Source organism: Heloderma suspectum, chromosome 2 (genome assembly GCF_057233095.1).
Source record: "Heloderma suspectum isolate Gila_16-S chromosome 2, 16-S_ref, whole genome shotgun sequence".
Classification (NCBI taxonomy): Eukaryota; Metazoa; Chordata; class Lepidosauria; order Squamata; family Helodermatidae; genus Heloderma; species Heloderma suspectum.
Window position 1 is genome coordinate 169303836 of NC_139459.1, and position 27595 is coordinate 169331430.

At 47.4% G+C, this 27595-nt stretch overlaps 1 protein-coding gene across 3 annotated transcripts; it reads right to left on the bottom strand.

The window, feature by feature from the left end:
• Positions 1 to 1625: 1625 nt before the first annotated feature.
• Positions 1626 to 26317, bottom strand: LOC146353181 (uncharacterized). Of its 3 annotated transcripts, none has more exons than XR_014788006.1 (7): positions 26050 to 26317; positions 13679 to 13939; positions 9292 to 9582; positions 8277 to 8570; positions 6204 to 6464; positions 2901 to 4162; positions 1626 to 2789 (listed from the first exon to the last, which is right to left on the bottom strand). XR_014788006.1 is itself a non-coding variant. In XM_084835890.1 (6 exons), the coding sequence occupies exons 1-6, from the start codon at positions 26102 to 26104 to the stop codon at positions 4068 to 4070; spliced, it is 1257 nt and encodes a 418-aa protein (XP_084692016.1). In that variant the 5' UTR covers positions 26105 to 26317; the 3' UTR covers positions 2860 to 4067. The 3 variants fall into 3 exon arrangements, 1 of the variants encoding a protein (XP_084692016.1); XR_014788007.1 differs by lacking the exon at positions 1626 to 2789 and having other exon boundaries at positions 2860 to 3489; positions 3686 to 4162; XM_084835890.1 differs by lacking the exon at positions 1626 to 2789 and having other exon boundaries at positions 2860 to 4162.
• Positions 26318 to 27595: the final 1278 nt, after the last annotated feature.

Sequence of the window (27595 nt, forward strand, 5' to 3'; positions counted from 1 at the left end):
ATGTTTTATGATATGTTATTTCTTTTCTCTTTTCTTTCTTCTGTGGTCCCCCCCTTTTGCTTTTTGTTTGTTATTGCTGTATTTGCAACTTTAAAAAAAATGAAAGCGACTAGGATAAGGAATCAATTTTTTATTATTATTATTAAATTTATTAATCGCCCATCTGGCTGGTCACCCAGCCACTCTGGGCGATGTACAACAAAACAGTTAAAACAATAAAATTCTACATTAAAAACTTCATAAAAAATACCCTAACCCACCCCGAATGCCTGCCTGAACAACCACATTTTTAATGCGCGGCAGAAGCTCATTAAAGAGGGGGCATGGTGGAGTTCCCTAGGGAGGGAGTGCCACAGAGTGGAGGCCACCACAGAGAAGGCCCTCTCCCTCGTCCTCACCAGCCTAGCTGTCCTGGCTGATGGGACAGAGAGAAGGCCATCTGAGGCTGATCTTGTTAAGCAGCCTGTTTGGTGTTGCTGGAGGTGCTCCTTAAGATAGGCTGGGCTGGAACCATATGGGGTTTTAAAGGTCAAAACCAACACCTTGAATTTGGCCCTGAAAACAACTGGTAACCGGTGCAACTCTTTCAGCACTGGAGTGATGTGTTCTTGCCGGCAGCTGCCTGTAATCAGGCGAGCTGCCACGTTCTGTACCAGCTGCAGCTTCCGAACCGTCTTCAAGGGTAACCCCATGTAGAGCTCATTACAGTAGTCTAAACGAGAGGAGACCAGGGCATGTACTACCGATGGGAGCAGATGGTCGGGAAGGTAGGGGCGCAGCCGCCGTATCAGATGGAGTTGGTACAGCGCTGTCTGGCTCACAGCTGACAGCTGACACCTGTCCATGGACAGCTGGGAGTCCAAAATGACCCCCAGGCTGCGGACCTGGTCTTTCAAGGGTAGCTGTACCCCATTCAACACCAGGTCAATATCCCCCAACCCCCTCTTGTCTCCCACCAAAAGTACCTCGGTCTTGTCAGGGTTCAGCTTCAGCTTATTCCTCCCCATCCAGCCACTCACCATCTCCAGACATTTGGACAGGGATTCTACGGCCAACCTTGGTGAAGATTTGAACAAGAGGTAGAGCTGCGTGTCATCCGCATATTGATGACACCGCACCCCAAACCTCCTGATGATAGCCCCCAGCGGCTTCATATAGATGTTAAATAGCATCAGGGAGAGGATGGAACCCTGTGGCACCCCACAAGTGAGCGGCCATGGGTCCAAAGCCTCCTGTCCCAGTGCTACCCTCTGGTACCTGCTGGAGAGGAAGGACCAGAACCACCACAATACGGTGTCTCCAATGCCCAACCCCTCCAGGCGGTCCAGGAGGATACCATGGTCAACAGTATCAAAAGCTGCTGAGAGGTCAAGGAGAACAAGGAAGGCGCATTCACCCCTATCCAGAGCCCTCCTCATATCATCCACCAAGGTGACCAAGGCCATTTCTGTCCCATGCCCAGGCCTGAAGCCCAACTGAAATGGATCTAGATAGTCTTATCACTGCCTCCTTGAGGGCTGATGGCATCACTCCCTCCTCAAGGGAGGCGTTCACCACCGCCCTGATTCCCTCACCCAGTCTCTCTCTGCAGCCAAGATGGGCAAGGATCAAGTAAGCAGGTGGTCGGCCTTATTTATTTATTTATTCATTCATTCATTTCATTTCTATACCGCCCAATAGCCGAAGCTCTCTGGGCGGTTCACAAAAATTAAAACCAAACAGCACACAATAAAACAATTTAAAATATATAGAACATTAAAACCACAATATAACAATACAACCACAATAAGACCTAGCAGCAGTGCAGGAGTTTAAAATACAGATTTAAAACAGCAAAGCTAAAAGTTTAGAAAGCTGAAATGCTAAAATGCCTGGAAAAATAAAAAGGTCTTCACCTGGTGCCGAAAGGAATACAATGTAGGTGCCAGGCGAACCTCACTAGGGAGCTCATTCCAGAGCTGGGGTGCCACAGCAAAAAAAGCCCTCCTCCTAGTAGCCACCCGCCTCACTTCCTTTGGCAGGGGCTCACGGAGAAGGGCCGCTGACTATGATCTTAAGGTCCGGGCAGGCACATATGGGAGGAGGCAATCCTTCAGATAACCTGGCCCCAAGCCGTTAAGGGCTTTAAATATTAATACCAGCACTTTGAATTGGGCCCGGAAATGGACTGGCAGCCAGTGCAGCTGAAAAAGTACTGGCGTAATATGAGCTCACAGACCAGTCCCTGTTAATAATCTTGCTGCCCTGTTTTGGACCAGCTGAAGTTTCCAGACCGTTTTCACAGGCAGCCTTACAGATGAAAGCACCTTGTCCACTTCATCAGACGGAAGAAGCTGGAACCGATCCCACAAAACCGGTTTGCCATAGACCGCCTCTTGCTCACTAACTAATATCCATATGTTCACAACTGGATTGAACCATGAAGGGCAAAATTTCCTCCTGATCCATGATTTTTTATTCTCCCTCCCCCATCCCAGTGGAAAAGCCTAGGGATGGACGAAAGTCCCTTACCTTATCCCGCAACTTGCTTCGCGGTAGGGGGGAGGCGCTCCGTTCCTCCCCCCGAAATTCTGGGCGGGGTGGGAGGCGCCTCATCCCTCCCCACCGAAATTCTGGCCAGGGGGGAGGCGCCCTGTCCCTCCGGCCGAAATTCTGGCCGGGGGGGTGGCGCCCCGTCCCTCCAGCCGCAAATCTCGTCTCCCGCCAGGATGCAAATGGTGGCGGCCATAGCCGCCGCCTTTTGCGTCCCTGCAGTCAGCTGTGATAGGCTACGTAAATCCTTACGTAGCCTATCATGGCTGACTTTGGGGGGGGGGGGAAAGCGTGTACGCAAATTTGCATACGCGCTTCCCCCCCCCCCCAAAGTCAGCCGTGATAGGCTACGTAAGGATTTATGTAGCCTATCACGGTGTTTTTTGAAAATCTAGCTGTGATAGGCTACGTAAATCTTTACGTAGCCTATCACGTTTGTTGTTGTTTTTTTTCACCTTGGAAATGGCGGCAGCGGCAGCCGGTCAGAAGACCAGCTGCCGCCGAACCGCCGCCAGGAGCCGCCAGCGCCAGGGACATTCGACAAAGGTAAGTCCCATTCCGGGGGGGGGCGGACCATTTCTCCGCCAATTTTGGGGGGCTGAATGCATTGGCATTCGGCCTCCCGGAGATTCGTGGAGAAATTCTCCGACATCCCTACAAAAGCCCCTGTTTTGAAAGGTCGCTTTTTGCTGCAAGACATGCAGCATAATCCTATGCATGGTTACATGTTTGGAAACAAGTCTCACCATGTTCAATGGACTTGCTTCCGGTTAAGTGTGTATAGGAGTTCAGCTTAAGGTTTACGCTGCTTCTTATGTAGAGTTTCATGATTCTTTCCTCAGCAGTCTTTTTAATGCAGAGCAGCCTGGACAGCGGGATCTGAGCAGAAGGAGAGCGGGGAGGGACAGCCTACTCACATCTGCAAATTCTCTGCCACGGAAAGTTACATTCAGCAACCTGTATCGATGATGTAAGTTGAAAAATGCATAATTTATCTTAATTTGCTTAATTTATTCTAGCATTGCTTGTCATAGGCAATAGCAAAGAGCTAGGCAAGGCACTGAAGCTCTCCTCCAGCAATTGGGAATCGCATTCGGACCCAGCCAGCTTCTGAGATTTCAAACACAAGCCTTTCCCAGACTTTCAGGCTTACCTTCACAGCTGTAAGGCCTATAAACTTGTTTTTTCCCCCTTAAATGAAAAACTCTCCGTTCTCAGGTAGCTGAATCCTCTGCCTTATACAATATCCTGAGCTTTGTCTCTGTCAGACTTCTTGCCTTGGCTTGGAGACACTGCGGCTGCTGCAAAGGCACCACGTTGCTCACAGGAACATGCCTTGTCGCCAGGGAGCAGCAGAAGGATGGAGGAGATCAGGCGCTGCAGGGATGCTGTCCAGTTGCCGCCACCTCCAAAGAGTCCGGAACCGCAGCAAAGACGCCCACTCGTCATTGCTTCTGCTCTGCCTAATCAAAATAGGCAGCAATCCCGGCCTCCTGCATCACAAACAAGTTCCAATTCTTTCCAATTGGCCATCCTCATTCTCGGCAGTGGTACCAGAAGATGCCACCAGTGAAGACCACGGCCAGCAAAGACACCAGCACCAAGGCTGTAATCCAGCTGCGAGAATTCTCTACAACAGATAACGGGATTATGTGAAGGTATTTGGCTAGAGAGGCACAAGAAAAAGTGTCTTAGGACCACTGAGGGCAACTATGACTAATGGAAACCGACTTGTGGGATCCAGCTAAGGTCCATCTTAGAGCTGCATTCTTTTCCCCCTCAACAGGGTCCAGTCAGATGCCCCTGGGAAGCACACAAGGGAAGAAGGGATGTGATGGCCATCCTGTAGTTTGCTTCCAGCAAACAATTGAAATACTGAAGTATATAAAGGTATACCATCTCTGAACATGAAGGTTCCATGTAGCTATTATGGCTAATTATTGCTGATGGAGCTATTCTCTTGAGGCCCTGTCTGCCCTCTGTCAAAAGCAATGCTGAATTCCATTTCACTTTGCCTCCAACAATACAAGCCACACCAGAGCCCTACAGTATTTCATGGTTCAGATCCAGCAATACCACCCTAATGCTTCTGATGGGGCCTAACGTCTGCTGCCTGGAACGAGCGGCCTCCCCGCAAGGGCTCCTGGCAAGGCCACCTCTCCCTGTGCCCTTTCAAAACGTGGAATGAACGGGCCAGAGATGCAGTCGCTGGCTTTAGTCAGTGCAGCCGTTCAATCAAAGCGCACCATTTGCACAGGCAGGGAGGTCATCCACCTGGAATCAGCCTCCCAGAGAGAAGCCATTAGGGGCACAACTACCTGACGTCTTCCAGGATGTACTTTCTTTTCTGGGAAATTCTTCTGAATTTGGGGCTTGGTGCGTCAGTGACCCTCACAAAACTTCCCCCCTTTCTTGCTCTAGAGAGCACTCTTTGACAGCACTTCCCCCCCGCCCACTGCACCTCTCTCTCCATGAGGGAACAGAGAGGTGCAACCCCTTCCCCCATGAAATTCGATTTATCTTCATCTCTTCCGACCTTCCTTGAAATTCCTCAGATGATTCTTCAGAAGACTGGCCAACCCACCACCAAACGTGCCTTCAGATTCACTCCAGGCAAAATCTCAATTGCAAGTAGGGATAGGGAAGAATTTCTCCCTGAAACTTCGGGGGGCCGAGTGCCAACGCATTTGGCCCCCCAAAATCGGCGGTGAAATTCTCCGCCGGCCCCCCGCCTCCCCCCGGGATGGGACTTACCATAGCCGAATGTCCCTCTCAGTGGCGGGTCCCGGCAGCAGTTCGGCGGCGGTTCGTGGGGGGTGGGGGCGGCGGCCGGTCTCCCGACTGGCTGCCGCCGCCACCATTGCAAAAAAAAAAAAAGTAAAGTAAAAAAAAAAAACACCCCCGTGATAGGGTACGTAATGATTAACGTAGCCTATCATGGCTAGATCTCCAAAGTCAGCTGTGATAGGCTACGTAAATCGTCACGTAGCCTATCACGGGTGACTTTGGGGGAAAAAAAAAGCGCGTACGCAAATGGCGGCGGCCCATGGGCGCCGCCATTTCCGTTCCTTATTTTAGCACGTCTAGTCTACGTAAAGATTTACGTAGACTACGGCGAAAATTGTTGTTATTTTCGCCGTAGTCTACGTAAATCTTTACGTAGACTAGACGTGTCAAAATAAGGAACGCAAATGGCGGCGCCCATGGGCCGCCGCCATTTGCGTACGCGTTTTTTTTTTCAAAGTCACCCATGATAGGCTACGTGACGATTTACGTAGCCTATCACAGCTGACTTTGGAAATCTAGCCGTGATGGGCTACGTTAATCGTTACGTAGCGTATCACGGGTGGGGGTGTTGTTGTTTTTTTTTACTTTTTTTTCCGCAGCCGGGTAGACGGGGCGCTTCTACCCGGCCTGAATTTCGGTGGTGAGGGATGGGGCGCCTCCCCCCGGCCTGAATTTCGGCCGGGCGAGGCAGGGCGCCTCCCCCCCTCGCCTGAACTTCGGGGGGAGAACCGAAGCGCCTCCCCCCCACCGCGAAGCAAGCTTCGAGAACAGGTAAGGGACTTTCGTCCATCCCTAATTGCAAGTTTTCCAAGAAGGGCCACATTTGGACATGGGTGGAAGAAGAGGAAATGTAAATTTGGAAAACAAAACCAGATTCATCTTACCGTCAAACAGGATGTCAACCTGTGCTGAACTCTTGCCGTATACATTATGTGCTACACATCGGTAAGTCCCATTATGGAAGCTTTTAGCTGAAGGGATTGTTATGGTCTTATTGCTTCCTGAGAACACCACTTTAGCTTTGCAGGGGAGATCCCACGAAAACTCCGGAAAGGGCTTTCCTTTTGCGTTACATGTCACCACAATGTACGCACCAGCTTTGAACGTCCTGACTTTTGTTGAGATGCTGACATTGTAAGGACTGGCTACAATAAAAAATGAAGGCGGTGATGAGTTGCAGAAGCATTGGCTATGCATTTAAAGGGAGTTCAGCTGCAGCAGCCTAGGAAAAAGGCCCCATTATTGCCTTTCAGCTGTCATACCGTGGAGATAGGCATAACACATTCTCAGGACTGGGGGCAGTCTGATTGGTTTTTCGAAGGAACTGACAGCTAGAAGATTAGATAGGGCCTTAGGGATTGAAGAAGCTACATCTAGTGAGAGGGGCTTTGGGAATAGGATTTAGAAGTGGTAGAGTAGGTAGGTAGTTTAGGACCAAGCATAGATTGATTAATAACAACATATAATTCTTGGATTAAATAAATATTTGTTTGTTTGTTTTTAACTACAAAATCCCATATGTTGGTTTGTCTTATTGCGCTACCATTAGGAAACATATTTCCTTGTTACTTCTCCTGTATTGGGTAGAGGGAACCAATTAGGCATATTGGGTGTCTCTTTAACCCAGAGGGTAAAAGGGACTGAAGTTTGCTGCGTCCGTCCGTGAGGACAACTGACCCAGCAGAAACAGACGTCCTGAGGGGCTTTTCTCTCAGGGGTTCATCACACAGAGCTTTTATCCTGTTATTGAGATAGCTGTCCCTCGGAAGTTTGCAGGCTCTTTAGATGTCACCTTTACCCTCCAGGGTGTCTCTCGCCATTTCCTCCAGCCTATCTCATGTTTTCCCCAAACACAAAAAATGTGGTATTTTTTCTAGCCCATGGAACAGAAGCGCCATGACTTCAGTGTGAAATTTTCCAATAGGGGGAGAAGCCGCTGTGTCTGCCTGCTGGGGGCATTTGCTTTCAGTTGCTGGGGGCACGGTCAGGATGAGATTTGACAGGACTGAGGGCAAGAATCGCCTGCCGATTGCATCTCCTGCCTCTGCATTTCTCAACTGGAGGGAGAAGAGGGTAACATGCCTACCCGCAACAAAGGGAGACACATCTAACACCTGCCCCACCAAGCTCAGAAGCAACATCCTCTGTTGTTTCAGAGCACCCTATTAGGTTCAGTGGGGCTTACTCTCAAGTAAGTGTGCTGAGGGTTGCAGACTTACAGGGTGATCTTATGTCTCCTCAGAAGGTAGTCCCACTGAGCTCAGTGTGGCTTACTCCCACATAAGTGTCCAAGGGTTGCAGACATATGGCACAATCTTACATTTATGTCTACTCAGAAGTAAGTCAGATGTTTCCTGGGGGCTGAGAGAAAATAGTGCAGCAGAAGTTAAGCTACGAAAACAAGACACACACACACACACGCTCCTTTACATACATGCCAGGACGGGAGGAAGGCACTCCCTCAGTTCAAACCACGCGGCTGCCATGTAAAGAAGCCCTTCCTAATCCCCCAAAGAAACTGGAAGCAGGAACCTCAGGAAAGGATGTATGTTTTTGCAGGGGGGTTGCTTAATGGAGAAACACCCTCAGTTTCATCAGGGGGAAGCTGAGGAAGGTAGAACCCGGGGCAGGACATCACATGCACACTCATTCATGAACACAATCGTCAAACAGCCTTTACAGTGTTTTGTAAGGCTTCAAAAACCTGCATACCCATTTGAACAGAGAAAATGGGACAATATCGTACCATAGACAACAGTGGCTGTATCATCATCAGCTGTCTTACAGAATAATTGTCTGTCTCCAGCCTATGACTCACTGGCAATAGTGAGCCTCACTGCCCTCCAGGCCAGAGCAAATGGTCAGAAATGCATGAGCCCCAACTGCTCCCAACCTGATCCTTTGAGCAGTGCAGTCAATAGGCAAAGCTAATCTGCTACCCAGCCAGTGGAGCTTACCCATAATCTTCAAGATTCGCTTTGAACTTTTTTTCAGCGCTTCCGGGCCCACCTGGATGTAGGCCACACAGAGGATCTCAGCCCCATCATGCTGCTGAAGACTAGCCACAAAGCTGTATTCCACAGACAGATTGCCATGGTTACTGTTCAGGATGTTACCACCTCTGCTCAGGGAAATGTTGATGTTGTGTGGGATGGAGTCTCTCACTTTCAAGCTAGAGCTGTTGCATATGATTCTCTCTGAGCGACCATCCACCATCTCAGAAGCCAAGTAGATATTCGGAGCTGAGACTTCTATGGTGGGGGCAACAAAGGTATGGGTAATCATTATTTGGGAAAATAAGTGGGGCCTAGTTGATCAAAGGGTCCTGGGAGATCTTAGTCTTCTGACCTTCTGGAGCTGTTAATGCCATGAAGAGCTAATGGATTATCATACAAAAGATTTTATTAATTTTCCAAAACAAAATTTAAAAAACCAAATTGATTACAATTTCTCCAACATTTTGTATTGTTTGTGTTGGCTATTCTTGCCAGATGTGTGATATACCATCAGTACAACAATTTCAAGGTATTCTCCCTGAGGGCTGTTGTTGATACAGTTTTTGTGGATTGTATAGTTCATACTTTATCCCATACCTTTTGCTCTTTTGTTATCCCAGTATCATCTTCCCATATTATTTTCAATCCATCTGATATATTCATATCTATTTTGATAAAATATGAATAAATTTTGGAATAATCCTTTTGTATTAACCATATGTTTCAATAATATGACTTCAACTTTTGTCATATTTCTAGATGTACTTTGTTTTAGTAAAGGATTTATAATAAGGTGATGTACTTGATGAAGAAGCATGCAATTTATTTACATTCCCTGACGCTTTTCTTCTAATTTTGCTACACTGAGAGGGGTGTTGTTTTCATAAAAAAAATCTCTCATTCTATAAATCCCTTTTGTTTTCACTTTGCATATTGCTCTTGTTTATCTATGTAGGCAAACTTTGGGTGAACTTACCCACAATCCTCAAGATTCTCTTTGAACTTTTTTTTAGCGCTTCTGAGCCCACCTGGATGTAAGCCACACAGAGGATCTCAGCCCCATCATACTGCTGAAGGTTAGCCATGCTATATTCCACAGATCGGTTGTCATTGTTACTCTTCAGCATGTTACCACCTCTGCTCAGAGAGATGTTGATGTTACGTGGGACGGAGTCTCTCACTCTCAAGCTAGAGATGTTGCATATGATTCTCTGCAAGTGACCATCCGCACTCTCAGAAACCAGGTAGATATCCGGAGTTGAGAATTCTATGGTAGAGGCAACAGAATTACGGATAATCAGCATTTCAGAAGATAAATGGGGTCCTGGGAGATCTTAGACTTTTGGCCTTCTGGATCTTGTAATGCCATCACAAGCTAATAGAGTATGATGCTTTCATACTGTATGAAAGCAATGCTAGAGATTGGCTGAAGAGTCTGTTATGGATGAATTCATGGCATGTGAATTCAGTAGGGCTGGCCCAACATCGTTTGGTTTCTAAGGTGGGAAATGCAGTTGTCGCCCACAGCCTCACTAATTAGCATGGAGCACAAGCCCTTGGGACCGTCTCCCACACAGGTGCTCCTGCATAGCTGCTGTTCCTTTCAATGAGGTGTCCTGGTGGATGGTACCCCCGGGTCAGATCTGTCTGTCTTGCCCACTCTGCCACCTGAGATGGCTGCCTCACCATTCCTCAAGGAGGGACGTAACATTCTTGCACTTAGGAATCTGAGCTTATTGCTCTTAGCCATCTCAAGTGCTGGAGAAACAGGATTCCTTTGTTGTTGCTTTTTAAAAAGAAAACACATCTTCACATCTAGAGAACCAGTGCAGGGCCTAAGGCCTCAACAACTTGTGACCCGAGCGGAACACAACCCACCAACCATGAATGGCAGTTCTACAGGGGCTCAGTGGATCTTCTGGTTCTGCTGCCTTCAAGCAAGCCAAATGAGACAATATTCAGGAGATTCATGCACAGGCGCTCAGTATGGTTTTTTTTAAAAAACTGAAAAGCAGCATCAGAGGCAGAGATTGAGAGATGAACAATGGTGGAGACAGTGGCTGTTTGACCCTATGGGGCTGTTCACACAACATGCTAAGCCACACTCAGTGGTTGAGTGTGGCTGGTATTGAACCATGGGTTGTTTGTTGAACTGTGGGTTAGTGTGTTATTTGAACGCAGCCAAGTTTTTTTGTTAACCATGCAGTGTGCCTTATTTTCTCAAACAAGCCACCCTGAGAACCCATGGTTTGTTCTTGAGTTGTTTGGGGTTAGGGTTAGGGCTAGGTACTGCATAGTTAACAAACCCCCATGGCTGTATTCAGATAACAGTATTGTTAATAATAATAATCACAATAACCCACCCTGTGGAAAATGTGCTGCATTCAGACAACATACTAACCCACGATTCAACAAACAATCCACATTTCAAAACAACTGCCATTTTTGGCTAAAAAAAACCATTATTCACTTGACCTGCTTCCCCATATCCTTTCCTTTGTGGAGTGGAAAGCAGCTTATGCAGGGCATTTTTATTCCTTGCCTTTTCAGGTATACAAAATCAATTAACCAATTTTTTTTTAAATCAAAATACAAAACTTCAAATTACTAGAGAAAGAGAGAGATAACACAGTGCCTGATCACATCCTATTGGGGCAGAATTGCACATCATAGCCAGCCCTGGAACCTTCCCCATAGATGCCCCTTCATTTCCCAAAACACAGACACCAAGGCCTCAGCCTGAAGCGGGAGACTGATGTTGGGGCAGGGTGGGCAGGGAGACGGAGAACCACAGGAAGAGACAGCATGGCCCAGATGTTGCCCATGAAAGCATCCGGACAGCAGACTGAGCAGGCACACTGGTCACCTAGTCACAATTTTCCCCACTACAGTAAGATGCATTACATTCCAATTCAGTATTAGAACTTGTCTTTTTTAAAATGTTTAAACTCTTTTAACATGATGTTTTATTCTTTTATCTTTGCTGTTCACCACTCCGAAATCTTTTGATGTGGAGTGGCATATAAATATCGTAAATAAATACAATTTAATTGTGGTAATTATTTCTAGATTTGTATCTATACATATAAATTAGCACATGCAAATTTGGTGATGTGCATCCTCTTTTTTGACAGTACGTAACTAAGGGCTTCTCTACACTAGGCTTTTATTTTGAAATTGAGATTGGCTACTCACGGAAGTTTGCGGGTCCTTTACATAACGTTACCAATCTCCAGGGCCTCTCCCGTGCTTTGTGAACATTTCCACAGTTTTATTTATAACAGGGAAAATGCAGTGTTTAAAAAATGCAATTTCAATCCCTCAGTGTACTTACAGAGTTGCATCATAACCTCAGTGGCTATATAATGAAACGTATAGAACTTACAGAGAAATGAAATGCCTGGGGAAAAGAGGGGAAGGGCTGATCATAATCCTGCAAAGAATCTGGAAGCAGAAGCCCCAGTAAAGTTGCGGGATAAAAAGCCTGGTGTAGGGAAGCCCCAAGTGGCCACCCTGACAACAGCTCTGTGGGAAGCTATTCATGCTTCCCTCACATGCTGTCTAGTTGGTCAACAGAAATAGGGCAGACTGCCAAGCACTGGGCATGCCACCATTACTGGCTACTACTCTGTGTTCAGCTGAGGAAGGTGGGTGGGGTGTGGGGAGAGACTGGATAGAATCCAGCTAAAGTCCTACTTAGAATAGACCCATTGAAATTAATGGAACTTAGGTGAGGCACAATTAACTTAATCTGATTCATTTCAATGGGTCTACTCTAAGTAGGACTTTAGTTGGATTCTAAACAGTGTCACAAGTTGTGCAGGCTTGCCTGGTCTAATGGATAGGGCATATACAGTCATAGCTCAGCCTCCTTCGAGGCCTCCTGCAATAGGATATCAAGCCTATGTTGGAATTAAACAATAGTTGGCAAAGATGGCTGGAGAGACTCTGTATAGTCTTAGGTCTGGTGACAAGGGGTGCAGCAAACAATCCTGTAAACTGGATGACGGATCTCACAAAGCTGAATAGCTTGTTCCTAATCATGTGAAGACGAACTGGAAAGGCATGGGTTGTGCATATTAGTCTGAAATGACTGATTAGTTTCTGGCTTGATGCCTGGATGCATGTATAGGTACAGGGAGTAAACAGAAGGGGTGGAGGCCTCAAAGTGGGCATAAGAGATTTCCGGTAGGGGCCCTTTCCTGACATAAAGAGAGAGACATCTGGGAAACTGTATTGTCTGAGATGCTAACACTTTTTATTTGGAACAAGGTCTCATGACTGGTAGGTATCAGGGCCAGCCCAAGGCATGTTGGTGCCTAAGAGAGAAAACATAAACTGCAAATTGATTTCAGATGATCTACTTTCAAGTGTGGAAGCATAATTACATTTATTGTTATAAAGCTGTTTAAACCATAATAGAACCCAATCTTATACGGAATTAAACATGTGTTTAGAGTGCAAACCTACACGTTTAGAGAAAAATAGATCCTACAACTCCCAGCATCCCCCAGCCATCCATGCTGTCTGGGGGATACTGGGAGTTGAGGGATTTATTTCTCTCTAAACATGCATAGGATTGTGCCACTAATGGTTCAAACCCTCCTTGGTTCTAATTCTTTTAAATAAGAGAGCAAAATAACCTTGGTGGTCCTTGCTCTGTGGGTTCTGCACATAACCCCATCATCTAAACAACAAGAGCAGAAAAAAGAGCTTCACAGAGAGATATAGGGGGGTTGCTCCCAGAGCTGCTACCCCACTGAATTCCTTACATATTCTCCTGTATGCAGGCCCGTTTTGCCAGCTTTTCCCAACCTGGCACCCTCCAGACATGCTGAACTGCAACTCCCATAATTCTCAGTGGCATAGCCAATGCCAGTGCTGGCTAGGAATTATGGGAGTTGCAATCCAACACATCTGGAAGGCACCAGGCAGGGGAAGGCACATTACAGATTTCTACGTGTACAGTCATCATTGGATGACTGCTACATCAACAGATGACATCGAAACATGAGTGAGCCAGATAAAATGTTCGTGTCACCTCTGGCATGGTGCTTTTCAGGTGAAACTCTTCAGACATTCCGATATTCCAGTCACCACATGCTGAGTAATCACATGATGTCTGTGCTTATGTGAATGAGCCTTAAGCCTTTCAAAATCGAGGTCAGGCAAAACAAAACAAGTACATTCCCATAAATGTTGCTGCGTTTTAGTTTGAGCACAGAATGGGGTTTGAATTTTCTTGATACTGCTCATGACGTCCAGCTGGGCCTCTGTCTTTTCTAGGAATTACATATGGGCGGAGGGGTAGGATTGCATGGCCTCCAGATACCTCCCAGCTCTGAAATTCTGTGAATACTTACGGTAAACATAGATTACTGCCTCGGTCAGGCGTTGTTCAGACTCTCCATAGCTGACCAAGCATAAAGGCTGAAGTGTCCATTCAGTCACACTGGTGATGCTCAGAGAAGTCCACCCATCTCCCGTCTCGCTCAGTCCTTTAAGAGAGGTCTCCCATTCCATTTTAGTGTAGTTAGGACACGAAAAGGTGCAGTTCAGATTCACAGAGCCCCCAAACACCACAGCAGTCTCCTTGGGGTGGATGGTCACATCACAAGGGAGCACTGCAAGAAGAAAGGATAAAAACAGATGAGCAAGCAGCAGGATACGGAGAAGGTTTGGGGCCACCCCAGCTGGAGAACTGCTCGAACAATGTGCTGCGATATGATTTCATCACCATTCGTAAGGCATATCGACGCTGCAGACTTATATCCAGGGCCGGCATCATGGTAGGCATTGTCGGGCAGCTGCCGAGTCCCCACACCCCAGCAGTGGCCCACTGATAAGGGCCCCCTGGACGTGCTCCTCCTCCTCAGCATGGCAGCCTTCTCGTTCACTTGTCTCTTGCTCTAGCCTGGTCAGTGGTGATGGTGGTGAGGAGCAGGAGATGCGCCGGCCTGCATGCTTCCTGGCTCTCTGCCTGTCAAGCAAGCAAGAGGTAGCAATGTCCATTTGACAAGAGGGCCCATTGAGGCAGGGGATCATTGGGGGCGTCTTGCCCAAGGGCCCTCCAAAACCAGGAGACAGCCTTACTTATATCCACGGTATGCCATTCCATATCTCTTTCAGAGGAGTTAACGGTGTAGTTTTGCCCATATTAAAAGGACACACATAGGAGGGTTCGTTAGATCTTCATTTGGCATGACTAATATATAGGGGGGTGCTTCAGATCCAGCTGAATCCCGAATGGAATGGGGCTGATTTGGGCAGATTCAGGAGATCTCCGAACTGAAACAAGGCTCCTCTGAAGTGGCTGTTTTTTGAATCACCAAATCAAGGTCCAAACCAAATCTTGTGGTTGCTGCAAATGCCTAGTAATATATTATTGTCTGCCATTCTGAGGGTGCATCTGCTGCACAGTAGGTTCCCAAAATAGAAAGTAAGAAATAATTTATTTATCCCTCATTCTTCTGCCCATAGGGCACTTAGAGTGGCTTTACAAAATAAATACAAAACAGAAAATATATATGAACAGAAAAAAAACATATTAAAAACACTACCATAGACTAAAAAGCAACGAATAGACTAAAATATCTAACAAAACCCAGTAGTAGTAAATAAAGTCAAGCACCTCTGAGCATATGCAGAGCATGTTTCTCTTACTGCTCACCTGCCCGCCCCTACACATTAAGAATCACACTAAGGATTCCAAGGCAGAAATTGCCTATATCATATGATAGGGTTTTGAGAACATTTATTTTTTCTGAAACATTTAAAGGTTATAGGTTATGGTAGTACTACTGTACCATGTCTACAGCTAGTGACTAGTCTGTCTGGACCTGTTACGGGTTGTGAGCCCCCCGGCATGTATTCACTACACAAAGACTCGATCTCTAAATCAATAGGCTTTATTATGCTGAAATAGCCAGCCGTTCAATAATTCCATTTCCAATACTTAACTAAACTGCCTTGGCCCTAATTAGCCTTCCTGAAATTCTCTTTGAGAGATGCACTACAGTAGGATAGAAAGTTGCTGCAAATCTAACATTACACATTCAACATAGAACTATAAAGGCTTCCTCAGTCCCACCTTCAGGGAGGGTCATAAGTACATAAGGAGGGCCCTGCTGGATCAGACCAAGGGTCCATCTAGTCCAGCATTCTGTTCACACAGTGGCCAACCCAGCTGTCGACCAGGAACCCACAAGTAAGACATGAGCACAACAGCACCCTCCCATCCATGTTCCCCAGCAACTGGTGTATGTAGGCTCACTGCCTCTGGTACTGGAGGTAGCACATAGCCATCAGGGCTAATAACCATTGATAGCCCTTTCCTCCAGGAATTTGTCCAACCCCCTTTTAAAGCAATCCAAAGTGGTGGCCATCACAACATCCTGTGGTGGCGAATTCCATAGTTTAACTACGCGCTGTGTAAAGAGATCCTTCCTTTTATCTGTCCTGAATCTCCTACCAATCAGCTTCATGGGATGACCCCGGGTTCTAGTATTTTGAGAGAGGGAGAAAAATGTCACCCTATCCACATTCTTCACACCATGCATAATTGTGTACACCTCTATCATGTCTCCCCTCACCCTCCTTTTTTCCAAGCTAAACAATCCCAGCTGTTGTAACCTTCTCTCATAGGGAAGATGCTCCAGCCCTTTGATCATTTTAGTTGCCCTTTTCTGCACTTTTTCCAGCTCTACAATATCTTTTTTTAGGTGTGGTGACCAGAACTGTACACTGTATTCCAAGTGTAGTCACACCATAGATTTGTATAGAGGCACTATGACATTGGCAGTTTTATTCTCAATTCCTTTTCTAATTATGCCTAACATGGAGTTAGGGATGGCAGAGAATTCCGCTGCGGACCCAAATGAGGCTGGATTCAAAAGAATCCAGCCTCCGGAGTCTGCAGCGGAACAGATCACTTACCTCCGCCTCCCTCCCGGAATCCTCCGGAGCTGGATCCTCTTTGCGGCGATTCCGCAGAGCCGCATGCCAGCTCTGTATCACTGGTGGTATGGAATTGGCAGCCGCCATTATTGTATCGCTGTGAGGAATGAATACAGCCGCAGACGGTGTAGTAGACGCCACTTGCAGCCGTAAAGCGCTTAGTTTAACCTAAATGCAGCTGTAAATGGCTGCAATTAGGTTAAACTAAGTGCTTTATGGCCTCAAGTGGCGTCCACTACACCATCTGCAGCTGTATTAATTCCTCACAGCGATACGAAGCCAGCATGCGGCTCTGCGGAATCGCCGCGGAGAGGAGCCAGCTCCAGAGGATTCAGGAGGGAGGAACAGATCGCTTCCCCCCCCCGGGCAGGTTCCCCATGGACTGGAAGGAAGGGAATCCACCCATCCCTAGATGAAGTTTCCCTTTTTTACAGCGGCTGCACACTGAGTTGACATCTTCATTGAGCTGTCCACCACAACCCCAAGATTTCTTTGCTTGTCAGTCATTGCTAGCTCAGATCCCATCAAGTTATACTTAAAGTTGGGATGCTTACACTGAACCTCATTTGCCATTTAGCTGCCCATTCTCCTAATCTGGAACTTTGGAACTTGTCCCAATCCTTTTTTTGTTTGTTTGTTTTAACTATTCTAAATAATCTTGTGTCATCAGCAAACTTGCCATCTCAATGCTCACCCTTAACACTAGATCATGTATGAAAAAATTAAAAAGCACCTGTCCAAATAAATATACTTGGCACCCCACTGTTCATGACCCTCCATTGCAAATATGAACCATTTCTTCCTACTTTCTGTTCTTTAACCAGTTACTGATCCGTAAGAGGACCTGTCCTCTTGTTCCATGACTGCTAAGTTTGCTCAGGAGTCTTTGGTGAGGGACTTTCTCAAAGGCCTTTTGGAAGTCCAAGTAAACTATGTCTACTTGATCACCCCTGTCTACGTGTTTATTGACACTCTCAAAGAACTCTAAGAGGCTAGTGAGACAGGACTTACCTCTGCGGAAGCCGTGTTGATTCTTTTTCAGCAGGGCTTGTCCTTCTATATGCTTATGAATTTTATCTTTATTAATGCCTTCAATCAATTTACCCGGTCTTCCCCCAACAATCTCTTGTGACAGGCTAATCTAGTAGAACGTTTTCTCTGCCCTCTTAGAGCGGTGTCTGGCCAGTGCAACTGCCAAATTCTCCCCCCCCCCCCCAGCTTCTGGAAGTTGCTGAATTCCCACAGAAGGAGAAGCAGCATCTATGCCTGGCTCTAACTGATTAACATGCCCATAGGAAGATTCCTCTCTGTCTCCTGGAGTCCCTTGGGAAATTTCCTCCCCCACTCCCTGGCCCATCTCTTCTTCTGACTCTGATTCTGATTCTCCAGTCTCTGCAAAGAGTCTGGGCCCAATCTTGACAAGACCTGACTGTATTTCCATTCTTGCATTTCTGCTCTTTACCCACTCTTAACTGGGGGCAAATTTATGACAAAACATTCTGTGACTTACCCCCAACCCCAATCCATTGCTGAATGTTCTCATATGTTTTTGTATTCTGTTAAAGGAAAACAAACAGATATATGTACTCCAATTATGTCAATGAATTCTACATTATCTGGGCAGATGCAGATTATTTCTGTCCCTAACAAGCTGTGGGCAGGAACTACGAAATGCCTGGCGGTTAACATACTTGTCAGTTACAAATTTATTTTCCATTTGTTTTGCACATAACAACCAGCAAACAACACAGGAAGGACTGTTCCTGCGTTGTTTGGTGTGACATGCAAACCTGGCGCTCTCAGTTGTTGAGGGAGAAATGGCCCAGAATTTTAACCCAACAGCAAACCACGAGTCCTGGGTTGTTTGCTAAACTGGATGCAAAGTGGAGGCAGCGAGCGGAAGAGAGGCAGCACACTCACTGCGAACTGACTGAGTCACTGAAGACCTTTGAGTTTTGTTCAATTCCCTTTTTTAAAAAATAGAAGTTAAAACATGGCCTTTCAAACCTTGTGCTCTGAGGAACATTTAACTGTTACATCTGATGCTCCTTTTAATTGTGTTGGCATGCTTCCTACATTCCAAGGTCAATATTGGCCTTTTAAAAATACACAGTGACTGTACGTACATAACAACCCAGAGTTTTCCCATGATTTCTCATGATATGTCTGTTAAGCAATAATGCAAAGCGCAGGTTGTTTTTTCAATCCCTGGGTTGTTATGTTTCCCTCCTCTCCCTCCCAGTATCCCAAGTGCCTTTGTCGCACTGTACTATTGGCACGTAAAGCAGCCAGTTTTTTTGGACCACTCTTGCCTGCTGCCTCTGTAGCCTGGTGAAACAACCCATAAACAACCCATGGTTCTGGGTTTGCACGTAACAATCCATAGTTAAAACAACCCAGAGTTCACAACCCAACAACAAAACATGGGTTCTCTTCCTGGGTTATTCGTGGTTAACAACCCATAATTAACCCATTGTTGTTATTTATTTCATTTCTATACTGCCCAATAGCCAAAGCACTCTGGGCGGTTCACAACAGTTCACAAAAACATAAACAAAATCAGAGACAAGATAATAAAACATAGCATAAAATTTCAAAATACAAAATTTAAAACAAATTTAAACAGCTAAAAGCAATTTCAGTAAGATACTAGACCTGTTAAAGACAGTTGACAAATGCCCATCCAATGCCATTACATGCCTGGGAGTAGAGTGCAGTTTTATCCTGGAGCTGAAAAGATGACAGTGTTGCCGCCTCACATGCCTCACTGGGGAAATTGTTCCATAATCGAGAGGCCACCAATGAGAAGGTACTCTCTCCCTTGTTGCGTTGTTCTGAGCCTCCCTTGAAGGTGGCACTTAGAGGAAGGCCTCCGATGTTGATCATAGTGTCTGGGGTAGGTTCATGTAGGGGGAGGTGCTCCATCAGGTACTGCAATCCCAAGCCATGTAAGGCTTTATAAGTTAAAACCAGCACCTTGAATCGAGCTTGGAAACATACCAGCAGCAATGCAAGTGGGCCAGAATTGGTGTTATATGCTCAGACCTTCTGGTCCCAGTTATTAATCTGGCTGCCACAATTTGTACAAGGTGCAGCTTCTGAATAGTCTTCAAGGGTAGCTCCACATAGAGTGCATTTCACTAATATAACTGGTTACCAGAGCATAGATTACTGAAGCCAGGTTATCCCTGTCTAGATAGGGGCATAGCTGGTCCACCAGCCAAAGCTGGTAGAAGGCACTCCGTGCCACTGAGGTCACCTGAGTCTCACGTGACAAGGATGGCTCCAGGAGAACCTCCAAGCTACAAACCTGCTCCTTCAAGGGGAGTGTAACCCCATCCAGAACAGTTTGAGCATCCTCCATCTGCTCAGAAGAACCACCCACTAACAGCATCTCAGTGTGTCAGGGTGGACACTGAGCCCATAGAATCCCAGAGTAGTTCTGATTCTGAGGAAGAGGAGTCGCTCCTGGGAGAGGAGCGCGCTCCTCTTTCCCAGGGCCAACAGCTGACGGAGATTCCTCCCACCAGCATTCCTAGCTTAGATAGCAGTCCTGGGAGTGACAGAGCGCAGGAAGCAGACTTGATGGACATGTGACGCCAACGCAGAGAGCGGCGCCAAATGGAGGGCGCAGAAAGGAGGTGTAGTGCCCGGTTGGCGCGCAAACAACGGCTGCGCCCAGAGGATCCAAGGGAAAAGGGCAGGGACTCTCCCTAGTCCTTAAGTTCAGGGGTCTGCCAGTAATTCCCTTTCAAACGGGGACCAACTGTTCCAACGTAGGGCATAGGTACTCTGCTGCTCATATCTAGTTGCTAACAGTAGAGTTGTTAAGTTGTAAAAGAGGAATAAAGCTTTGAAAAGAATCCATTTGTCTGTGTCTGGACTTGGCTACTGGATTAGACTGACAGAGGCCTCCAAGGAGCCCTTGACACAGTGTTGCCTGGATTGAGCTTCAGTTTATTAGCATTCATTCAGTCCACTGTCACAACCAGGCACTGATCCACATCCTCACTCAATGATGATGAAAAGGAGAAGTAGAGCTGCTTTTCATCAATATACTGATGGCAAAACACTCCAGAACGCCAGTGACTCCACCCAGCAGTTTCATGTAGATGTTGAATAGCATGGGGGACAAAGCCAACCCCTGAGGAACCCATGCTGGAGAACTCACGTAGCTGAGCAATATTCCCCAAGCACTACCTTGGCCAGCCAAGTAGGAGCGGAACCCCTGAAATGCAATACCACCACCACCCCAGCTAGGACAGACACCCCAGAAGAATACCATGGCTGATGGTACTGGAAGCTGCTAAGAGACCAGAGTGGGATCTCCACAACAACGGAAGGAGAACCGGATGGAGGATTACCCATATTTTTCAAGGAATCAGCTTTGGTCCATGCAGGGCTCCACAAACAAGTGCACCATACCATTAAAAGTTGCTTCACAGGAACATACTTCCAGGTAGGGTGAGGGGATTGGAGTGAATGTCATCAGATTGGCAGGGGCTGCTCAACTAATAAGAGAGGCTCCCTCCCCCATCCAGGCTCTACCCCCCTTTCTACTTCCCCCTGAAGCGCCCGTTGTAAAGGATCGAAGCAGTGCATTAATTACTTCTGAAAAGTAAACCAAACATCAAAGACATGCAGCTTTGACCTAGCACTTCACAGCCATTAAGGGGGAGTTTGCCCCGCAGTCTGCCTGTAACCCAATACTTGACTTAACATGGCTCCAACCAGCCCCTCCCATTATGCAATGCTGCAAAGTATCAAAGCTGCTCATTAATTACTTCTGAAAAGCAATGAATCAAACATCAAAGACACGCAGCTTCAAGATAGTGCTTCACAGCCTTTAGGGAATTAGTGCTTTGAAATGTGCTATTTCGATTGAGGGGGATCTCAGTAAATTTGGAAGTGCACATTTAGGGGACAAGCTTCACTGACCACAATGGGAGTTATTTCTGAGTAGACACTAATTGGTTTGTGCTGGGAAGCACAGGGATGGGAAACACAGGGGTGGGAAACACCCCTTGAATGGGGACACGGTGAAAGGCACACCCCTGAGCAGGGCTAGCATACCCAAGGAAATGCAGGGGTTGGGGCACACAACAACTATAGTATGAAGAACCCGACTCAAGGAAAAGAACCGGACTTAAAGTAGTCTCAGGAAATCCAGTTTTTCCGCAAAAATCTCCAGGTAGCTGTGGGATGGCCATGACATCATGTGCCCCAAATGACCTCCAAATGGAGTCAGCTCGCAGCAAATCCACCATGGAGACACCCCCCAGGAGTATCAACAGGGTCACACTCCCCCATTGCTCTGCCGACATAGGTCATCGTAAAGGGTAACCGAGGCTGTTTCTTTCCAAAAACATGGCCTGAACCCTGACTGAAATGGATCCAGATGATCAGTCCAAGAATGCCTAGAGCTGGTTGACAACCATCTGCACAAGGATCTTGCCCAGGAAAGGAACACTGTTGTTAAGATCTTCCAGGTCCAGAGAGGATTTCTTCAGGAGTCGTCTCACTGCCACCTCTTTCAGATGGCCCAGGACCACTCCCTCTCACAGGGAGGCATTAATCACCATCCTGCCCAGTTGGCTGTTCCCTCCCTGCTGGTTTTTATAAGCCAAGAGGATACCTCACTTGATTCTCCTGCTGTGTCATTGGAATCGAAGTCCCGGCGGATGCAAGAGATTTTATCCTGGAAGTGCCTAGCAAATGTATTACAGCGGGCCTCAGTCAGATCTACACTGTCCTTAAGGCCAGCATGTAATACAGCCAGGACAACTCTCAAAAGCTCCACTGGGTGGCAGATAGAGGATCCAACAGAAGCAGAAAGATGTTGTTTCTTTGCCGCCCTCACTGCCCCTGGATATACCTGACCATAGGCACACACCAGTGTTCCATTGCATCCACTAGAAGCTTTTCTCTGTCTGTACTCAAGCTGTCCCCTGTTTTGTTTCATCGCTCTCATCTATGGGGTATGTGATGGAGCCGTATGAGCTCTACTGCAGAGAGGGCGCTTCGGAGCAATCGTGTCAACCACCTGGGTCATTTCTGCTTTCCACAGATCAAGCAGGGTTTCAACAGGAGCACCATATCAGCCAGAAAAACCCTCTAGAAACCATCTGGATCCACTAGCCTTGGGGCAGACCATCTTAATAGGTCCCTCATCCTTCCAGAGGGGAAAAGCTGCCATCAGTCTAAACCTCAACAGCAGGTGATCTGACCGTTGCAAAGGGACTGATTCAGAGTCCCCCACCTTCAGATCATCATCCCCATGACCAGCTGAAAACACCAAGTCTAGAGTGTGACCTCCTTCATGTGTTGGAGCTGATGTCATGTTGAGACAGTCCCATAGTTGCCATCGAAGACATCAAATCCTGAGCCACCCCAGACATGGTGCCCTCGGCATGAACATTGATGTCCCCCAAAACCAGCAGCCTGGGGACCTCAGCATCACATCCAAGACCACCTCTATCAGCTCAGGTAGGGAGACTGCTGTGGGGTGAGCGGTAAACCAGCAGAATCCCCAATCTGTCCTGATGACCGAACACAAGATGCACACCCCTCCTCAGCCCTCAAGTCTACCCTGATGCTGAACCAAGGACCCTGGTGGGCATAACTGGGAGATACTAAGTCCTCCCTGTTCACCCACCCAGGACTCGGTTATACATATGGGATTAGCCACCTCATCATGGATACAGCCATGATGTTAGGGGGGGTGGCCCTGGCATCCCTCCGAAGGGGTGACCCCCCCCCCTTTCGGCATCCTCCCCTTCAGAGTGATCACCTCCAGGGCATCACACACCCCCACACCTCAGGACCAGCAGATAAAGGCCTTCCCCAGAGTCAAGCATAGCTGCTCCACATTCTCAGTCACCCAGGGGAGGTTTCCTCCTCTTGCCAGCTGTGCCAGCTTCTCCCGGCGACAACAGGAGTGATATTCCAGCACCCAGCAGGCAACGCAGGAGGGCAAAAGCCTTGCAGATGGTAAGGAACCAGCTCACTTTCCCTGCAGAATGTCCCAGTTTGCTGGTCTGTGGCTTCAGGCCTTGATTTGCCCTGCTTCTGGCCCGGGACATAAAGGCCTTCCCCAGAGTCAAGTACAGTTCCATGTTTGCACGTAACAACCCAGGATTCAACAACCCATGCTCACTCTATACTCTGGGTTGTCATTACATGCAAACCAGGTCATAGTCAGCAGTGGGCATTTGCTGGGGCCAGAAATGGCTGAGGGCCCACCATCGATTCCAGCCATCTTCGCTGTTAGTGTGCACACATGAGGCATGACTAAATCATTTAAACTTTAAATAGGCATCCAATTTAAAAGGGGAACCAAATATCATAAAAATGCAATCAAATGCCATTAAAAATGGAACAAGACAGGGCAGAGTTTGCCTGCTGCCTAAAAGATGGTAACAAAGGGGCCAGGCAAAAAAGTCTATGGAAGGAATTCTGCATGTTGGGCACCACGATTGGGAAGGCCCTGTCTCCATCCCAGATTAGCCTTGGAAGGGGCAGGGACCAGGGAGGGGAGCACCCAGAATTTTTTTTCCAGTAGGGAGCTTAATGTCCAAGCAGGTTTGTGTGAAAGAAGGTGGTCCTTTGGATCCCTAGGTCCCAGGTCAATCGGGCCTTCAAGGTTCAAAACTAGCACATTGGATTGAACATGAGACACACTGGTAGTGACTGAATTTCTTTACATGCTGGCATGATGTGATGCTGACTGCTGGTGGCAGTCAGTCCCAGCTAAGCCTGGCCACTTCTGACTATGACTTGGTTCACATGCAACGACAACCTGGCCTGGCCACCACATTTTGAACCAGCTGTAGTTTCCAGATGTTTTCGGAGTGCAGCTCCATGGGCAACACATGACAGTAATCTAACCTGGATGTTTCCAGGACATGGATAACTGGACCAAGCCATCTCCCTCCATGATGGGCCGCAGTTGCCAAGGTCAGATTCTTTTCAGTACTCCTTCGGGGTTTAATTCAGTTTGCACACTGTAATGAGCAAAGTGTGTGTGTGTGTGTGTGATCCTAATGGCCTAACACTGCTATCCTACACGTGTTTTACAGTGAAAATGTCTTTAAACAAGACCTGCCTGAAAGGCACACCCATGCATGCCAACAACTTGCCTTAATCTAAAAGGGGATGGGTAGGCCGATTAAAGCGCTCCTAACATGGGTAAAGTCACTCTGCATTATCACTTTTCAGAGGTCTGGCTGGCACTGAAATCAGGCTCTGTGGACTGAGAAACTCCTTTGGATTGATACTAAGCCCTGACTATGCATGGAACAAGCACAGAACCTTCCCCGTTATTTTTAGGTGAGGTTTACATCTCCATGTTGCATCTAGGGGCTCATCTCCACTTACCACCTCATTTCAGACATCACCCCAAACTGTGGTTTGTGTTCCAAATGTACATACAGACCACAGTCTACACTGGGGGGTTTCTTGCCCGCTTCACCCAAGAAATACCCCGATGCCATACTGAACTCCTCTGCCTTGCCTTACTGCCGGCAAGTAATACCACCTGCGCTGCCTTGGGTGGCAGCTCTAAGAGGACTGTGCTGCTGAGTATGGGCTGCTTGAAACCCTTGGGCTTGCTGCCAGCTGTTCCAGTTGCACATTCCTGCTTTCTCCAGCATTTGCCCGAGGCGCGGTTCCTCTGCCCCTCTTCCTTCCTTCTCTCACCGACCCCTATGAAAGTTACCCCGAAAACATGCCTGAAGTGCCATCTCCTTATTGGCAGTACCTTCTCCACACCTCCCCATCCCACCACCTGGGAACCTCTCAGCATCTGGGATACGTGAGAAAGCAAATGCCAGGCCAGGGCAGTGAGACAAGGGCTGTGAGCAGAATAGAGAGGGGGGGAGGAGGCCATGTTTAGGGGGGAGTGCTAGCAGGAGTGGGCGGCTTGCTTGGTTTTCCCCACCTACTCTAGCCTCCTGTCTAAGGTTTGAACCGGGTTTATAAAACCTGTGTGCAGCAAAGCCAAGTCGCTTCTCTTTCCCCCGTTGTGGGAAGGAGACAGGGAGGTCGAAGGAGAATAGAGCCACCCTACATAACAAGTATCCTCCTACATAACAAGTATCCACCTTGTTTACCACTTCCTTGCAAAAAAAATCACCTCATCCCAGGGCATTGAGACAAGGGCTGTGAGCAGAATAGAGAGGGGAAGAGGCCATGCTTAGGGGAGTGCTAGCAGGAGTGGGTGGCTTTCTTCCTTTTTCCCACTTACTCTAGCCTCCTGTCTCTATGGTTTGAAGTTGGTTTATAAAACCCCGCCCACAGCGAAGCCGAGTCGCTTCTTGCAGGAAGGAGGCGGGGCAGTCAAAGGAGAAGCAGCTGTGTCCTCCTCTTTGCGTCTCTGAGGGAGGTGCTGGCCTCAGCTGCCCGCCCACCCGCTTGCTTGCTTGCAAGGGGGGACGGAGGCGGGGCGGCGGAAGGAGGAAAGAGCCACCCTACGTAACAAGTGTCCACCTTGGTTCCCACTTCCTTGCAAAAAATAACTCGTACCATTAAAAGGGGCACTGCGTCAGAAGTGACAAATATGTCTGTTTTGCCATATACCTCTACTGTGGGAAGCTGCCGCTACTCAGAGTTTCCTACACACAACAAAATTGGACTTGTGAAGGTGTTCACAAGAGCTACCTACACTTCCCTGCATGCAAGTGAGAGCATCATCATACTAGCCAAACTGACCACAGAGTAGGCAGTTTGCAATTCATCCCCCATCAGTGGATTACACAAGTCTTGAATATTTGGGACTCACCCACAGGTAGCCAGAAGCTGAGGACAGCCATGTTCAGTAGTAGGAGAGCTGGCATCTTAACCACTGTGGCACAAATAAAGGATCACTCGGAAAGACTGAAGATTTTCCAGCTACCTATGTAGAGCAAGAGCAGTATGGAGCAGCTGTCAGTTCTGTCTAAACTAAAACTGCTTCAGGAAAGTTGTTCCCTTTACCCCATCCTCCTTCTGACTCATCTCTGTGCCTCTTGCTTTATCTTTCTTCAGTGGTTCTCACTCAGACCCCACCCCCTGCCTGCCCAGCCCGGTATGCAAAGAAAAAAAAGTTGTGGGTGGGAACTTTTAGGCTCTGAGGAGCCTAAAATAGAAGTGGCCTGTCCAAATACTGAGATAGTTCCCATAAGCTTCCAAAAGCTCCCAAAGTGGAAACAACAGGGAGGAAAGGCAGCTGCTACATCTCCCACTGCTGGGGCGATTTTAACAGAGCCAGTGGGGCGTAGTGGTTTGAGTGTTGGACTAGGACTCGGGAGATCCAGGTTCTAGTCTCCACTCAGCCATGAAGCTCACTGGGTGACTTTGGGACAGTCACTGACTCTCAGCCTAAGCTACCTCACAGGTTTGTCCGGAGGATAAAATGGAGAGGAAGAGGCCCACGTGTATTGCCTTGGGTTCTTTCCACAAGGAGAAAAAGGTGGGATATAAATGAAATAAATAATAAATGAGACAAAGCAAATATCTGGGTTGCAGCCCTCGTTGGCATATAGATGGTTTTGCTTTCCTTCTAGTTCAGAGCCTACTAAAGCATGCATAGCTAAATACTTAACGTCATTTCTATTTGGTTTAATTGCCAAAGTTTATGGAGAATGTTTTAATCACTGAAACAAATAATCATGATTCTAGCACCTAGTAGTTTTATACATAAAAATAATTCTATGAAGTTATTGTACAGCACAATCCAGTTGGTTATAACATCCTTTCCACCCAGGTGTGCTATTCTACTAATAGTAACCGTACAGAAAAACAGCTGGGGTACGAAATACACCCTGCACACACACACACACACACACAAACACACCAGCTAGTCCCAGGTGAGGGCTACACATACAGACTTCCCTTCTTGTCACTGGGGAATAGTCCTAGCAGCAAAGGGCATGGCGCTGGTACCCACAGATCTGAGCCCACAGATGGTGCGGGAGCTGTGAAGACTGAACAGGAAGCAAGTCTAACATAGGAATGTCAGAGAATTCCGCCACGGATCTCAGGGAGGCCGAATGCCAGTGCATTCATCCCCCCGAAATCGGTGGCGGAACGGTCTGCCCCCCGATGAGACTTACCTGGGGCGGATCTTCCTGGTGGCCGCGGCTCCGGCGGCGGTTCGGTGACGGCGGCTGCAGCGGACGGTCTTCCAACCGGATGCCGCCACTGCCATTTCCAGTTAAAAAAAAAAAAAGACATGATAGGCTACGTAAAGATTTACGTAGCCTATCACGGCTAGGTTTTTTTAAAAAAACGTGATAGGCTACGTAAATGTTTACGTAGCCTATCACGTCTGACTTAAAAAAAATAAA